The 15,963-nt window shown below is 40.5% G+C and overlaps 1 protein-coding gene across 2 annotated transcripts; it reads left to right on the top strand.

Moving 5' to 3' along the window:
• The first annotated feature begins 32 nt into the window (after window positions 1–32).
• Window positions 33–11,426, top strand: APOBEC1 (apolipoprotein B mRNA editing enzyme catalytic subunit 1). 2 transcript variants are annotated; one of them, XM_038576713.1, is made up of 6 exons: window positions 33–157; window positions 485–648; window positions 7,031–7,058; window positions 8,864–9,261; window positions 9,659–9,777; window positions 10,909–11,426. In XM_038576713.1, the coding sequence occupies exons 2-6, from the start codon at window positions 633–635 to the stop codon at window positions 11,056–11,058; spliced, it is 711 nt and encodes a 236-aa protein (XP_038432641.1). In that variant the 5' UTR covers window positions 33–157; window positions 485–632; the 3' UTR covers window positions 11,059–11,426. The 2 variants fall into 2 exon arrangements, with proteins under 2 accessions (XP_038432641.1, XP_038432642.1); XM_038576714.1 differs by having other exon boundaries at window positions 110–222.
• The last annotated feature ends 4,537 nt before the right edge of the window (window positions 11,427–15,963 follow it).

The raw sequence follows: 15,963 nt of genomic DNA on the forward strand, positions 1-15,963 counted from the left end.
TTGTACATTAATTGCCCAACTCAGAGGCCAAAGTCCTACTGATTTTGCATCTAACAGTGCCCTTCCCCATTCCAACAGGATTAAGGGCAAAGAGCAAAATAAGAGGAAGTTAGAAATAAATAATAGTTAAAAGGCAAGTCCACAGAATCTTCACCAGGTAACATTGAAAGTCTTCAGGTTTTTTGTTGTTGTTGTTTTTTAGTCTTCAGGTTATACAAACAGGTTAATACTCTCTTCCCTTTGTTCTTCCTTTGTGCTCTCTAATAAGGAATGATGGGTCAGTCTTCTCTCAGCCTTCACTCAAAGGAAAGGGAAAAGTTACCAAATTCGGATGTTATTGGGGAAGAACATAGAAATTTGGTTCTCCTTAGTGATTTACTCTACAGGATTAATTATTTGAATCACAAGCTTTGTTATCAAAACATTGATGCAAATCCCCAAGCTAATGTCCTTCTTTAATCTGTTCCTTGTTTGTACAATCTAGGTACCCAGTAACTGCCTGACTTGGGACTGAGTCATCCTCTGTCCAAGCCAGGTAGCAGTTGTCACACCTGTGACGTTCAGGCATGTTGTTGGTAAGAGCAATCAGCACAATATATAGTTCCAGCGGAAATGTCCGGTGACAGAGCACCATGGCTTCTGACAAAGGTAAACTGGACCCAGAGTCTGGCAAACTCTCTATTCTTGAAAAGGGCAAAAACTGTGTGTGTGTGTGTGTGTGTGTGTGTGTGTGTGTGTGTGTGCACGCGCGCGCTAGCGCGTCTCCTGCCTGTACTTTTGTCCTTAGGCATTTTTCAACTTTTCTATTTCTTAATATATTGATATTATTCTTAAACAAGGTTTATTATTATTAATACTAACTTTTCACATCCACAAATGATTTTGATCAAATGACACCAAATCAACAATGCTTATTTCACCATAATATAAAATAAAGTAAAAAATATAACTGTTAATATATATATGTATAACTGTTAAATAACAGTTTAAAATAGCAACAGAAATGAAAGAACAAGCTCATATTCATTGATAATTTAAGATTCAGTTACTTAATGTTGGAGAAATTCGTGGGAGAGAGAGGACACTTCAGGATGTGGAAGGAAATGATTTTCAGCTGAAGTGAGATTTGAGCTGGATCCTAAAGGGTTTCAGAATTTGGTTTGGCAAAAAGGAAGAGAGTCTTGACTGATACAAAGAGCTTGAGAGAATTTATAAAGATCATGTGTGGAAATAAAAGAATAAACTGGTTTTGGCTCAGGTTGTGATCTCAGGGTTGTGAGATCAAGCCCTGCATTGGGCTCTGTGTTCAGCTGGGAGTCTGCTTAAGGATTCTCTCTCTGCATTTCCCCACCACACTGTCTCTCTCTCTCAAATAAATAAATGAAAATATAAAAATATAAAAGAAAGAAAGAGGAATTTCTGGGTGGGTTGGTGCTTGGGTGTCTGCCTTTGGCTCAGGGCATAATCCCGGGATCAAGTTCTGCATTGGGCCCGCTTCTCCCTCTGTCTATGTCTCTGCCTCTCTGTGTGTCTCTCATGAATAAATAAATAAAATCTTTAAAGAAAAAAAGAGAAATCTTTAAAGAAAGAAAGAGTTCAAAGAAAGAGAGAAAGAAAGAAAACAAACCTGGAGTGATATTATAGATGGCTTTTGAGTGCCAAGCTAAGGAAATTGAGCTTGATCTTTTTAGAGAAAATTTTTGGAGAATTTGTGAATAGCATAGCCATGACTAAAATAGTGCTTTTTTAAAAATTTTCTTTTATTTTTTTAGAGAGGGTGAGGGGGTGAGGGGCAGAGAGGGAGAGAGAAAGAGAGAGTCTTAAGCAGGCTCCATACCCAGCATGGAGCCCAACATGAAGCTCCATCTCACAATCCTGAGATCACAACCTGAGCCAAAATCAACAGTTGAACTCTTAAGCAGGTACCCCTAAAATAGTGCTTTAGACATACTTAGCTGGCTTTGGCACCTTTGTGACGGCAAGCAGAAAAGACTTGGAAGCAAAGAGACCCATTAGGAGACTTTGCGGGAATACGAGCATGATGATAGCAGAGGATATATATATATATATCAGTCTTAGATTTTAATAACAATATTTTTTACTCCATTATGCTTTTCCTCTACTAAAATTCTCTTGTGTGTGTTGGGGGAAAGACTAAAAGCATTATTAAGTGTCTGGGTAATATCCCTGGCTTTCCTCTGAAGGTGGTCTGTTTTTTCCTCTCAAACCATCCCAACTCATGTGACTGCTATTATTGCCTTGCATCAAAGGGGTATAGATTCTGAAAATATATCTCACTCTTTCTTTTTCTTATTTCTTCTTTTTTAATAAGATTTTATTTATTTATTTGACAGAGAGCAATAGCACAAGCAGAGGCAGCAGCAGGCAGAGGGAGAGGGAGAAGCAGGCTCCCTGATGAGCAAGGAGCCCTATGGCGGGCTTGCTCCCAGGACCCTGACATCATGACCTGAGCTGAAGGCAGACACTTAAGTGACTGAGCCACCCAGGTGCTCCTTTCTCTCTCTCTTTTTTTTTTCTTTAAGATTTTATTCATTTATTTGAGAGAGAGAGAGAATACAAGCAGTGGGAGGGACAGAGGGAGAGAGAGAAGCAGACTCTCTACTGAGCAGGGAGCCTGATGTAGGGCTCAATCCCGGAGGGATTTTGACCCGAGCCAAAAGGCAGACACTTAACTGAATGAGCCACTCAGGTTCCCCTATCTCATTCTTTCTTTCTGAAGTTCTCACTGCTGCTTCACCCAGAGTTCTCCCACCATTAATATGACCTTCTTCTATAGCTATGGCCTCTGTTTCTACAGGGCTCCCTCTGAGTGGACCTGCTGCTTCAAAGGCCCCAATTTGGATTGTCTGAGATGTATCCATTCTAAGATATTAGCCACCTTCTTCTTCCTCCATCTCAGTGCTTAAATTCCCTGTACATCCTCTTAAGGATAAGAGGTTTACTCTTCAGGTCACACTTAGGATAGTGTTTCTTGACTCTGTCCTTTTTCTAGATATCTGGTTAATTTCTCTTTTTATTTTTAATTTTTTTTAATTTTTTATTTTTTTAAAGATTTATATATTTATTTATGATAGACATAGAGAGAGAGAGAGAGAGAGAGAGGCAGAGACACAGGAGGAGGGAGAAGCAGGCTCCATGCCAGGAGCCCGATGCGGGACCTGATCCCGGGACTCCAGGATCATGCCCTGGGCCAAAGGCAGGTGCTAAACCGCTGAGCCACCCAGGGATCCCCTAATTTCTCTTTTTAAAGGTCTCACACTCCAGAGACACCTGGGTGGCTCAGTCGATTAAGTGACTGACTCTTGATCTTAGGGTTGTGGGATCCAGACCTCTCTCACCCACAACATTGGGCTCCATGCTGGACTTGCAGTCTGCTTAAGATTCTCGCTTTCTCTAAAAAAAAAAAAAAAAAAAAAAAAAAGAAAAGACAAGAGAAGAAAAAGAAAAGAAAAATGTCCCACATTCTAGCTAGAATTATAGCTCCCCGCTGGGTAACTCTCTACTATCTAGTACAAATGCACAGAGAGTGGCCACACACATACACAGAACTGAGGAGGAAAAAACTTTTCCTTTACCCTCTTAGATTCTGTTTTGGGGCCCCTGCAGATTTAAACTACCAAAAGACAGATTAGCAAAAGAAAAGACAAAATCATGTACAAGAGTTCACAAAAATGGGACTCAAAAAGGTGGTGAGTGTGTTTAGGGCTTGTATACCATTTTCATAGGAAAGCAGAGAGTTAGAAGAGCACTTATGGGAACACAAATAAACTTTTAGGAAATAGAGATGGGCCCTTAGGAGAATAGATACCCATATGATAATTTTGTGACAATGTCTGTGTGGGCGTGTATCTTGAGTGGTAAGAGACAATCTCCTCTGGTTGTTCCAGGGAATGGGATTTATGACAATTGGTTTCTTTTGAGTTTTTTTGAAAGCCTCTGCTTGTAGGAAAATAAGGGATTTCAGGGCAAGGCAGTCTCTTTTTAAATGTTTTCAAATCCAAATTATTTTTGTGCCTAAGTGGCACATTCTGGACACCTCAACACGTGCACGTGCATGCGCGCGCACACATACACTCACACACAGAAAGCCTTGGGCAAAATGCCTCCTATTTTGGAGGAAGTGTCTTCCAGGTCTTTTGACTCTTCTTGGCTTAAAAACATCACCACAGGGGCACCTGGGTGGCTCAGTTGGTTAAGTGTCTGCCTTTGGCTCAGCTCCTGATCCCAGGGGCCTAGGATCGAGCCCCGCATTGGGCTCTTTACCCAGTGGGGAGTCTCCTCCTTCCCCCCTCCTGCTTGTGCTCTCTCTTTTTCAAATAAATACATAAAATCTTAAAAAACAAAACAAAACACACCTCAGAGTTAAGGTTTGCCAGGAGGATAGACTGAATGTCCTGCCTGCAGCTCAGCATAGCCACATCACCCTCAGAGGTGGCAGTGATGTATGCACCTCTCTGGCCCGCTGAGGAAGGGTATCATGTGGGGGAACCATCTGCTCTGTGTCTCCTCTTTCTTGGAAAAGAGACTGGTGGGATGCCTGGGTGGCTCAGCAGTTGGCATCTGCCTTCAGCTCAGGGCGTGATCCTGGAGTCCCAGGATAGAGTCCCACATCAGGCTCCCCACAGGGAGCCTACTCCTCCCTCTGCCTTTCTCTCTCTGTGCCTCTCATGAATAAATAAATAAGATCTTAAAAAAGAGAGAGAGAGACTGGTAATAATGACAATAGAGCCTTTTGATTTATTGGTCCTTTTATCCCATTTCCACAAATTTTATCTTTCAAATAACCAGGGAGCAAACACCATGAGTTCTCGTTGAAAAAAAAAAAAAAATCCATGGGCTTCCAAATAAAAAAAAAAAAGACTTGCATTTCTGTTCTCAAAGTTTTAGTATTCTGTGCTGTGAATACTCTGAATTCAGGCGAGGCCAGTGCTCATTTTATCTCTCCAAAGCTCCGTTTTGAGAGGCATGGGCCTCTAAATTCCAGGACTTGAACTTGAATCATCCTTATATGCTCTCATGGTTCCCAGGACACTTTGAGAATACAATCTGTGGCTTAGAATATAAACTCCACGAGCATAAAGATAGGGATTTGCTTTGGTTCCTGTTCCTGTCCTTCAAAGGCCTACATTTCGTAGGCCTGTCATCAACATTTGTTGAAAGGATGGGGCACCTGTGTGGTTCAGTCAGTTGAGCTTCCAACTGTTGATTTTGGCTCAGGTCTTGATCTCGGCTCAGGTCTCGATCTTAGGGTTGTGAGATTGAGCCCCGAATCAGGCTCCATGCTGGGTGCAGAGCCTGCTTACGATTCTTTCTCTCTCCTTCTGTTCCTCCACCCCCTCTAGAAACAATAACAACAACAACAATGAAAACCTAAAAAAACTAAACAAAATCCCAAAAAACATTTGTTGAAAGCTTAAATAAGTGAAACCCCCACTTTCCCTACACAGACTATAGTTTGCCAGGTTTCAGGGGTGACTTACCTGCTGGTCACCAGTAGGCTCTTCGTGGCCATTCTTGATATCTGGCCCTATGTGACAGCAAAAGGATGGGCACAGGAACCAAACAGGGCTCTTGGCTGTTCCATGGAGTCTTTTGACTAAAGGAGGATCAGGATTATCTCCATTCCCTGAAACCTTGTGCACTGAGATCTCAGATGACTGGTCATGGCCATGTTGACTCAACTTTTACTTCCTGGCTCCCAATTCCCCTGTTAATATTATTGTTCTTTTCTTTCCCTAAGGGCACTGGTTGTTGCTTCTTGCTCTTCCTCCTTCTGTGTTAGCATGATTCAGAGGGAGAAGTCTGTCACCCTTGAGATCCTCTATGCAGCAGCATTTTGCAGTCAATGCCTTCAGTACCCGCTGGGCTCCAGGTGAAGCCTGGTTCTCTTCTATTGGTTCAATAATATCTTTCTGTGTGTACTTTGCAAATGTTTTTTCACTCCTGTCACTTATGCAGATGCTTTTTCTCATTCCTCTTGATTTGTGGTTAAATAGGCTCTATCTATGCTCATGACCCTGAGATCAAGAGTCTCAGGGTCATGAAAATGTTATCTCTATACCCAACATGTGACTCGAACTCACAACCCTGAGATCAAGAGTTGCAAGCTCTATGGACTGAGCCAGCCAGGCACCCCCATGCTGTTGTTGCTGTTGTTGTTGTTGTTTAAATATTTTATTTATTCATGAGAGACACAGAGAGAGGCAGAGGGAGAAGCAGGCTCCCCTTGAAGAGCCCAATATGGGGCTCAATCCTGGGACCTGGGATTATGACCTGAGCTAAATGTTGGTAGCTAAAGGTAGCTAAAAGACGCTCAACCACTGAGCCACCCAGTGCCCCTCCATTTTGTTGTTTCTAATTGAGAAACTGCCAAACTGTTTCCTAGAGTGGCTGTACCAATTTACATTCCCACCAGCAATATATGAGAGATCCACTTTCTTTGCATAATGCTGTTCTCCACCCCCCCCCCATATATATAATGGATAGTAGTGAGATTCATTCAGTCATTTGTTTAATAAATACCTATTGCAAACCAACATGTTTCAGGCAGTGTGATAGGATCTGGAACAAGATATACATAACCCATATCCCACATAATTTACAATTCAGTGTTATTATAGGCATATAAATACCAATCAAAATATAGCATCATTGCTATGTTGAAGGAAGTACAGAATGCTATGGAAGTACATAGAAATTACACAAGAGCCTCTGAGGAATGACTTTCTCATTGCACTTAATCATTCTTGTTGGAGCATTAAGGAGGATTACTTGGTTTGGGATTGGGTAAATAGATTTCATCAGAGCCCTTAAAAACTTGCTTTTCTTGGTAGTCCAATCCAATTAATACTGGAGATAATTTTTTTTTTTTTTTTTTGGAGAGAATCTTTAAACTCCATTTTCTGATATGGGTTTGCAGGTTTGGAAGACAGAGTTTTTGTTTTTGTTTTTGTTTTTAGCTAAATTTGTGTGTGGGTGTTCTTTGACATAATCATCTCTTGGTCAACAGGTCCTTCAGCTGGAGATGCCACCTTGAGGTAAGAATAATACTATCATAGTGACCATTTTTTTAGAAGATTTTATTTATTTATTCATGAAAGACACACAGAGAGAGGCAGAGACATAGGCAGAGAGAGAGTACTTTACTTTTTGTTTCAATAATTACCTTCCGGGGGATCCCTGGGTGGCGCAGCGGTTTGGCGCCTGCCTTTGGCCCAGGGCGCGATCCTGGAGGCCCCGGGATCGAATCCCACGTCAGGCTCCCGGTGCATGGAGCCTGCTTCTCCCTCTGCCTGTGTCTCTGCCTCTCTCTCTCTCTCTCTGTGACTATCATAAATAAATAAAAATTAAAAAAAAAAAAAAGAATCATCTGGGGGATCATTTTAAAAAAATAATAATAATAATAATAATTACCTTCCAATGGGGCACCTGGGTCGCTCAAAGGTTGAGCATCTGCCTTTGGCTCAGGTCATGATCCCAGGGTCCTGGGATTGAGTCCCACATTGGGCTCCCCACAGGAAGCCTGCTTCTCTCTCTGCCTATGTCTCTGCCTCTCTCTGTGTGTCTCTCATGGCTGGAGAAATAAAATCTTAAAAAAAAAAAAAAAAAAGTACCTTCCAGCTTTGTTCTGTTATTGTCTTACCTTTGTTTCTTTTCTGTTTAAATCACATGATTGAATAGCTACTAGTGAAAAATCCGGAGAACTCATTTGTCACTTTGATTTCATCTTTTTGTTTCATACTATATACCCATTTTCAAACATAGCATTATAGCAGGGGGTCATCTGTCAGGGAATATGGGTGGAAGGATTGATCTATGTAATAAATAAATGTAATACTTTAGGGATGAGTGGAAATATTAGGATGTAATAAGCTGTTGTCTCAACCATATTACAAAAAAGAGCCCTCAGCACAATCCTGAGTGTCCCCCGAGTTCCAGCTTTGACGCATGGAAAGTATTAAATCTAAAGATGTCATTGGGAGGGGTGCCTGGCTGGCTCAGTCAGTAGAGCATGTTACTCTTGATCTCGGTGTTGTAAGTTTGAGCCCCACACTGGGTGTAGAGATGACTTAAAAATAAAAGCTTAAGAAAATAAATGAATAAAGATGTCATTGGGAGCAGTTTGAATTTTTTTCTTATGAGGAATTAGTATACAGAATTTATTGTGGAAGAATCCTAAGGCTGAATCTCTCTCTTCTTACATTTGGCAACAGAATCTTGTTGGCAATTTGAGGCTTCTATGCCCAAAAATCTAGTTAGAGTCCACTAAGGCATGAAGATTAACAATTGGGACATGGCATTTCTATGGTGAGATAGAAAGATTAAAATATAAAGAGAAAGCTTATTTTTAAATTTTTTTTAAAAATATTTTAGTTATTTATTTGAGAGAGAGACAGAACATGAGTGGAGGACAGAGAGAGAGGGAAAAATGGACAGTTTGCTGAGCAGGGAGCCCAAGTGGAGCTTGATCCCAGGACCCTGAGATCATGACCTGAGCTGAAGGCAGATGCTTAACTGACTGAGCCACACAGGTGCCCCAAAGAGAAGCCTTTAAAAGAGCAACAAAGACACCTTTATATCTGAATTTAAAATTACCAAGTAATGGTATAAAGAGAGTGATAACCAAATAGCATGAGTTGGGAAAAATCTCTTCACTATGATTGTGAGAGAAACTTTGATAATTCAAAAGGACCTCCTGAGGTAACTGAGAAATAGAATAGAAAAAAAAGTTTTCTGAGATGTCATGTTTTAGATCTGCCTGGTAGAAGAGGGGAGCAGGAAATGATTTCTAAGGTCCCTCTAAAGATAGCATGACCACATGGGAGTGCTTTTTGTGTTTCAGGAGGAGAATTGAACCCTGGGAATTTGAAGGCTTCTTTGACCCTAGAGAACTCCGTAAAGAGACCTGCCTCCTCTATGAAATCCAGTGGGGCACAAGCCATAAGACCTGGCGAAACTCAGGCAAAAACACCACCAACCATGTGGAAATCAATTTTATAGAAAAGTTTGCTGCAGAAAGACAGTATTGCCCATCCATTCGCTGCTCCATCACCTGGTTCCTGTCCTGGAGTCCCTGTTGGGAATGCTCCAATGCTATTAGGGGATTTTTGAGTCAACACCCTAGTGTGACTCTGGTTATTTATGTGGCCCGGCTTTTCTGGCACACGGATCCACAAAACCGGCAAGGACTCAGGGATCTCATTAATAGTGGTGTGACTATCCAGATTATGACAGTCCCAGGTAAACACAATAAACAAAGAGTCTTGGGTGTTGATGGGAGACTGTGGTACTGGCATGTTTCAAGGCCAGGAGCTTGATTATCCCACTCTGGAAGTCTCAGAAGTAAAAGTCCAAAATAACATGAGAAAGGACCAGGTCTGATCTTCATAGTAAGGAAAATATCAAAAAGAGGACTCCTTTCTCCATTCCTGCCACTATAACCTCTCAGCTGTCTTCAAATAAACTACATTGTCTTATTTTAGGGATTCTGGGGGGAGTTTAGCCTATATCCAACAGCAAATAGACTACTGGGCTTTATCTAAACTGTATAAGAAAAAAAAAACTATATAAGTGAGGCTCTCTTTAAAGTAACTTTCTGCTGTATTTGTTGAATGAACCAAGATTTGTGTTTCCTTAGAGTATGATCACTGCTGGAGGAATTTTGTCAACTACCCACCTGGGAAAGAAGATCACTGGCCAAGATACCCTGTTCTATGGATGAAGCTATATGCACTGGAACTTCACTGCATAATTCTAGTAAGTTACTTTAAGGGACGAGATTCTGATGCCAAAAGAAGCATCCTTCTTCAAACTTCTTTTCCGATAAATTGACATGTACACTCACCATCTGTCATTTATATTGAAATTTGGTTATTTAACTACTTGATCCATCTGAAAAAAATGTGAGAATAAAATGATCTCTTTGTAGGAAGTAAGTGGGAGAAGGAAAAGGATAAACTGGTCTGTGATATATGTGGACTCCATATTAATTTGATATTACTATTATCATTATTTTTTAATTATCATTATTTTTTTAAATGATTTTATTTATTTATTTGTGAGAGACAGAGAGACAGAGAGACAGAGAGAGAGAGAGAGGCAGAGACACAGGCAGAGGGAGAAGCAGGCTCCATGCAGGGAGCTGGATGTGGGACTCAGTCCGCGACTCCAGGATCACGCCCTGGGCTGAAGGCAGGTGCTAAACCGCTGAGCCACCCAGGGATCCCTACTATTATCATTATTATTACAACACTTACTGGCTTTACAGAATGGCAGATATTCTCCTTTCCTATATTGGTGTGTGTCATCCTATTGAAGAAATGGAGGTGTCTCATTTGTATTCTCTTCAAAGTTGTTCAGTAATCTTTCAACTAATGTTTTAAAATGTTTGTGGTAGGGGGGTTTGGGTGGCTTAGTTGGTTAAGTGACCAACTCTTTTTTTTTTTTTTTTTAAGGTTTTATTTATTTATTCATGAGAGACACAAGAGAGAGGCAGAGACATAAGCAGAGGGAGAAGCAGGCTCCCTGTGGAGAGCCCGATGTGGGACTTGATCCCAGGACCTGGGTTCATACCCTGAGTCAGAGGCAGATGCTCAACCGCTGAGCTACCCAGACATACCAAGCGGTCAGCTCTTGATTTTGACTTGGATCAGGATCTTGGGGTCCTGGGATCCAGCCTCCGTCAGGCTCTACACTCAGTAGGGAGTCTACTTGAAGATTCTCTCTCTCCCTCTGCCACTCCCCCCCGCCCCCCACTTCAACTTTTCTCTTTCTCTCAGATAAATAAATACATCTTAAAAAAAATAAAATAAGAGAAAATAAAACAAAATGTTTGTGGTAATAATAGTATCAAGAAAAATATTATTCTAACTTTTTTTTTTCTTCCAGAATCTCCCTCCCTGTTTAAAGATTTCAAGAAGAAATCAGCATCAGCTTACATTGTTCAGACTTACTCTTCAAGACTGCCATTACCAAACAATTCCACCTCCTATCCTTTTAGATATGGGGTTGATACAACCTCTTGTGACTTGGAGATGAATAGAGTGGTTCCTTCCATGACACTGTTTCTGTATCAGGCACTGAAAACCCATGGAAGAGTGAATGCTTTTGGAATGTAGAAATTTTCAGTTTGTGTTTCTATACATCAAAAATGAATCATCCAAAAAAGAAATTAAAAAAAAAAATCCTAGTCACAATAGCATCAAAAATAAAATACCTCAGAATAAATTTAACAAAGGAAGTGAAAGGTTTGTACACTGCAAAACCCAGGACGTTGATGGAAGACATTGCAGAACATGCAAATACATGAAAAGATAACCCATGTTCATGGGTCAGTAGAATTAATTTTATTAAAATTTCCATACTACCCAAAGTGATCTGTAGAATAAATGCAATCTGTATCAAGATTCTAATGGTATTTTTTTTTTTACAGAAATAGAAAAACAATTCTAAATTTCATATGAAACTAAAAAAGAGGGATGCCTGGGTGGCTCAGCAGTTGGGCATCTGCCTTTGGTCAGGGCCTGATCCTGGGATCAGGGATCAAGTCCCCCAAAGGGCTCCCTGCGTGGAAACTGCTTCTCCCTTTGCCTGTGTCTCTGCCTCTGTGTGTGTGTGTCTCTCTCTCTATGAATAAAATAAATAAATAATCTTAAAAAAATAAAAAATAAAAAGCTTCTGCATAGCCAAAGAAACAACCAGTAAAATGAAAAGGCGACCTATGGGATGGGAGAAAATATTTGCAAACTACATATCTAATGAGGGGCAAGTATTCAAAATATATAATGAACTCATACAACTCAAGAGCAAAAGAACTAAACAATCTGATTTTAAAATGGGCAAAGGACCTGAATAGATATTTTTCCAAAGAAGATTTTCAAATGGCCAACACCTATGTGAAAAGTTGTACAACATTACTAATAATCAGGGAAATGCAAAACTACAATGAAATATCACTTCACACCTGTTAGAATTTCTATCATCAAAAATATAATTGATGGGCAGCCTGGGGGCCCAACCAGTTAAACTTCTGCCTTTGGCCAGGTCATGATCCCAGGGTCATGGGATCAAGCCCTGCATCAGGCTCCCAGCTCAGTAGGAAATCTGCTTCTCCCTCTCCCTCTTCTTCCTTGCTCATGCTCTTTCTCTCTCCTCTCTCAAATAAATAAATAATATGTTAAAAAATAATAAGTGATAACAAATGTTAGTGAGATTGTGGAGAAAAGGGAACAGTTGTACACTGTTGGTGGGAATGTAAATTGGTAGAGCCACCATGGAAAACAGTATGGAAGTTTCTCAAAAAATTAAAAATAGAAATACAATGGGGTGCCTGAGTGTCTCAGTTGGTTGAGCATCCAATTCTTGATCACAGGTCTTGATCTCAGGGTCATGAGTTGGGTGTGGTGCCTACTTAAAAAAGAAAAAAGAACTACAGTATGATTCAACAATGTTTTTCCTGAGTATATATCTGAAGGAAACAAAATCGCTATCTTGGGGTTCCTGGGTGGCTCAGTAGGTTAAGCATCTGCCTTTGGCTCAGGTCATGATCCCAAGGTCCAGGGATTAAGCCCTGAGTCAGGCTCACTGCTCAGTGGGGAGTCTACTTCTCCCTCTCCCTCTGCCTGCTGCTCCCCCAACCCCCGCTGTATCCTTTCTCTCTGAAATAAATAAAATCTTAAAAAAAAAAAAATGAAATCACTGTCTCAAGATATTTGTACCGAATGTTCATTGCAACATTGTTTATAATAGTTGAAGACATGGAAACAACCTATGTGTCCATCAATAGGAATGAATAAAGAAAATGTGATGTATATTATATACATACCCACATATATACATATATAGATGTGTGTATACACACACGCGAAGATTATATAGCCATAAAAAGGAGGTAATTCTGCAATTTGTGACAACATGGATGAAACTTAAGGGAATTATGCTATTTGAAATAGAAAAGACAGATACTATATGATCTCAGTTATGTGTGGAATCTAAAAAATCCAAATTCATAGAAACAGAGAAGATTAGTGTTTGAAGGGCAGGGATGAAGGTAGTCAAAGGGTAAAAACTTCCAGTTTTAAGATAAATAAGTTCTGGGGATGTAATGTACCACATGGTGATTATATTTAACAATACTGTATTGTATACTTGAAGTTTGCTAAGAGAGTGGATCTTAAATGTTCTTACCACACAGTCTCACACACACACACACACACACACACAACTGTAACTATGTGAGGTGATGGATGTGTTTACTCACTTTATTGTAGTAATCATTTTGCAATATATATTATATCAAATCACTATGTTGTACCCCTTAAACTTACACAATGTTGTATGTTAACTATGTCCCAATAATGCTAGAGGAAAAAAAAAGAGATTAAAAAAAAATCTAGAAATTTTAGCAAACAGTACTGTCATGGAGCATGTCACCTACTGCCCTCTTATAAATTATTCCAGTCCATTGTGGCTTTAAGACAACAATAAATATTTATTGTGTCAGCTTCATCAGGAATTCATGAGTAACTTATCAGAGTGTTTGTGGCCCAGGATCTCTCAAGAGGTTTCAGTGAAGCTGTCAGCCAGGGATGCAGTCATCTCTAGGCTTGACTGAGGCTAGAGAATATGCTTCCCAGATGGCACAGTCACAAGACTGGAAAGTAGGTGCTAGTGGTTGAAGGGAGGTCTGTTTATTGCCAGGATGCCTCTCCCCAGGCTGCTTAGGTGTCCTCATTTAAGGCAGCCAGCTTTCTACAGAGTAAGTTGCCTAAGAGAGACCAAGTTGGAAGTTGCCCCGTCTTTAATGACTCAGTCTTGGAATCATACACCACTTCTTCTACAGTGTTATGTTGGTAATGCCAGACAGCCATGATTCATGTGGGAGGGGACGACACAAGGACTTGAATCCCAGGAGGTGAGAATCACTGGAGGCCATCTTGCATTTTAACTGTAGGGACTTTTGCCGTGTGTTTGGGACAAATAATTACATGGAACCAATTTCTAAGATGCTAAAGGGAAACAAGGAACAGGTCATACTTATTTCTGACTCAGGACATCGTAAGATTTTTTTTTTTTTAAAGATTTTATTTATTCATGAGACACAGAGAGAGAGAGAGGCAGAGACACAGGCAGAGGGAGAAGCAGGCTCCATGCAGGGAGCCCGACATGGGACTTGATCCCGGGACTCCAGGATCATGGCCTAGGCCAAAGGCAGACACTCAACCACTGAGCCACCCAGGCATCCCAAGACATCGTAAGATTTTTTTTTTTCTTAATTTTTTTTTTTTTTTTTTTTTTTTATGATAGTCACAGAGAGAGAGAGAGAGAGAGGCAGAGACACAGGCAGAGGGAGAAGCAGGCTCCATGCACCGGGAGCCCGACGTGGGACTCGATCCAGGGTCTCCAGGATCACGCCCTGGGCCAAAGGCAGGCGCCAAACCGCTGCGCCACCCAGGGATCCCACATCGTAAGATTTAACAGAAGATTTACTAGTCAGAATTTATAGGATGATTTACTGTCGTAATTATCAACATCTTAAACTTTGAGTGGCTAAATGCAAAAAAAACAGTTATTTCTTCCTCACACTGCAGCCTAATGTAAACTGGGTGAGAGTGTCGTGGATCTGTGCAGTTTTTTTTGGGACCCAAATTCCTTCCATGTCCTATGGCCTTCGGAGAATTCTGGAGTTCTCCACATTCAGCCCCTCATAGGAGAGAGAGCACACATGGGAGAATAGAGAGACGGAGACAAAAAGCATTAATTTGTGTGAAAGAGTGTATTTTATTTATATTTTATTTTATTTTATTTATATTTATTTTATTTATATTTATTTTATTTTATTTATATTTATTATTTATTTATTTATTTATTTTTAAATTTTATTTATTTTATTTTATTTTATTTTATTTTATTTTATTTTATTTCATTTTATTTATTTTATTTTATTTTATTAAGTAGGCTCCATGTTAGGCAGCCCGGGTGGCTCAGTGGTTTAGTGCCGCCTTCCGCCCGAGGCATGATGCTGGAGACCCGGGATAGAGTCCCACATCGGCCTCCCTGCATGGAACCTGCTCCTCCCTCTGCCTGTGTCTCTGCCTCTCTCTCTCTGCCTCTCTCAAATAAACAAACAAACAAACAAACAAACTCCATGGCTAGCATGGAATCCAACACGGGGCTTGAACTCATGACCCTGAGATCAAGACCCAAGGTGAGATCAAGAGTCTGACACTCAACTGACTGAGCCACCCAGGTGCCTTGAAAGAGTACTTTTAGAATCAAGGACTGGAAATGACAAACATCACTTCTGATTCAGTTCCACTAAGCAGAAGCAGTCATATGGCTCCACTCAACTCTAAGAAAGACAGAAACATGGTCCAGGAAAAGAAGAAAATGGAGTTTGGTGAACACATAAAGTGCCTGCCACATGAGGAAACTAGGAAATGGAAAGATTATGCAATTTAGCCAGGGTCAGAAAAAGAACACCATGGGACTAAATAAAGCCAGTGTGCTTTTTAAAAAAAATTATTTAATTAAAAAATTTTTTTGTTTGGGCATTCAGGATATGCCAGTAACCAACATCTCACCAATTTTCATAATGGAGGGATGCCTGGGTGGCTCAGCGGTTAAACATCGGCCCTCTGCTCCGGGCATGATCCTAGAGACCCAGGATCGAGTCCCACATCGGGCTCCCTGCGTGGAGCCTGCTTTTCTCTCTGCCTCTCTCTCTCTGTGTCTCTCATGAATAAATACGTAAAATCTTAAAAAGAAAAAACAACTTTCATAATGGAGTCAGATTGGCTCAGATACTTGCTTTGCTTGCCCTCCTGGGTTGGCATGGGAATGCAACTCAGTTTTCTGGGTGTGTGTGTGGGGGGGGCATAAATACAGGCTGGGAACTTTTTTTTTTTTTTAAAGATTTTATTTATTTATTCATGAGAGAGCCAA

Source organism: Canis lupus, chromosome 27 (genome assembly GCF_011100685.1).
Source record: "Canis lupus familiaris isolate Mischka breed German Shepherd chromosome 27, alternate assembly UU_Cfam_GSD_1.0, whole genome shotgun sequence".
Taxonomy (NCBI): domain Eukaryota; kingdom Metazoa; phylum Chordata; class Mammalia; order Carnivora; family Canidae; genus Canis; species Canis lupus.

Coding starts and splice junctions, on each gene's coding strand:
- APOBEC1 (XM_038576713.1), top strand. Junction 9,262..9,658: donor CCAGATTATGACAGTCCCAG/GTAAACACAATA, acceptor GTGTTTCCTTAG/AGTATGATCACTGCTGGAGG. Junction 9,778..10,908: donor AACTTCACTGCATAATTCTA/GTAAGTTACTTT, acceptor TTTTTCTTCCAG/AATCTCCCTCCCTGTTTAAA.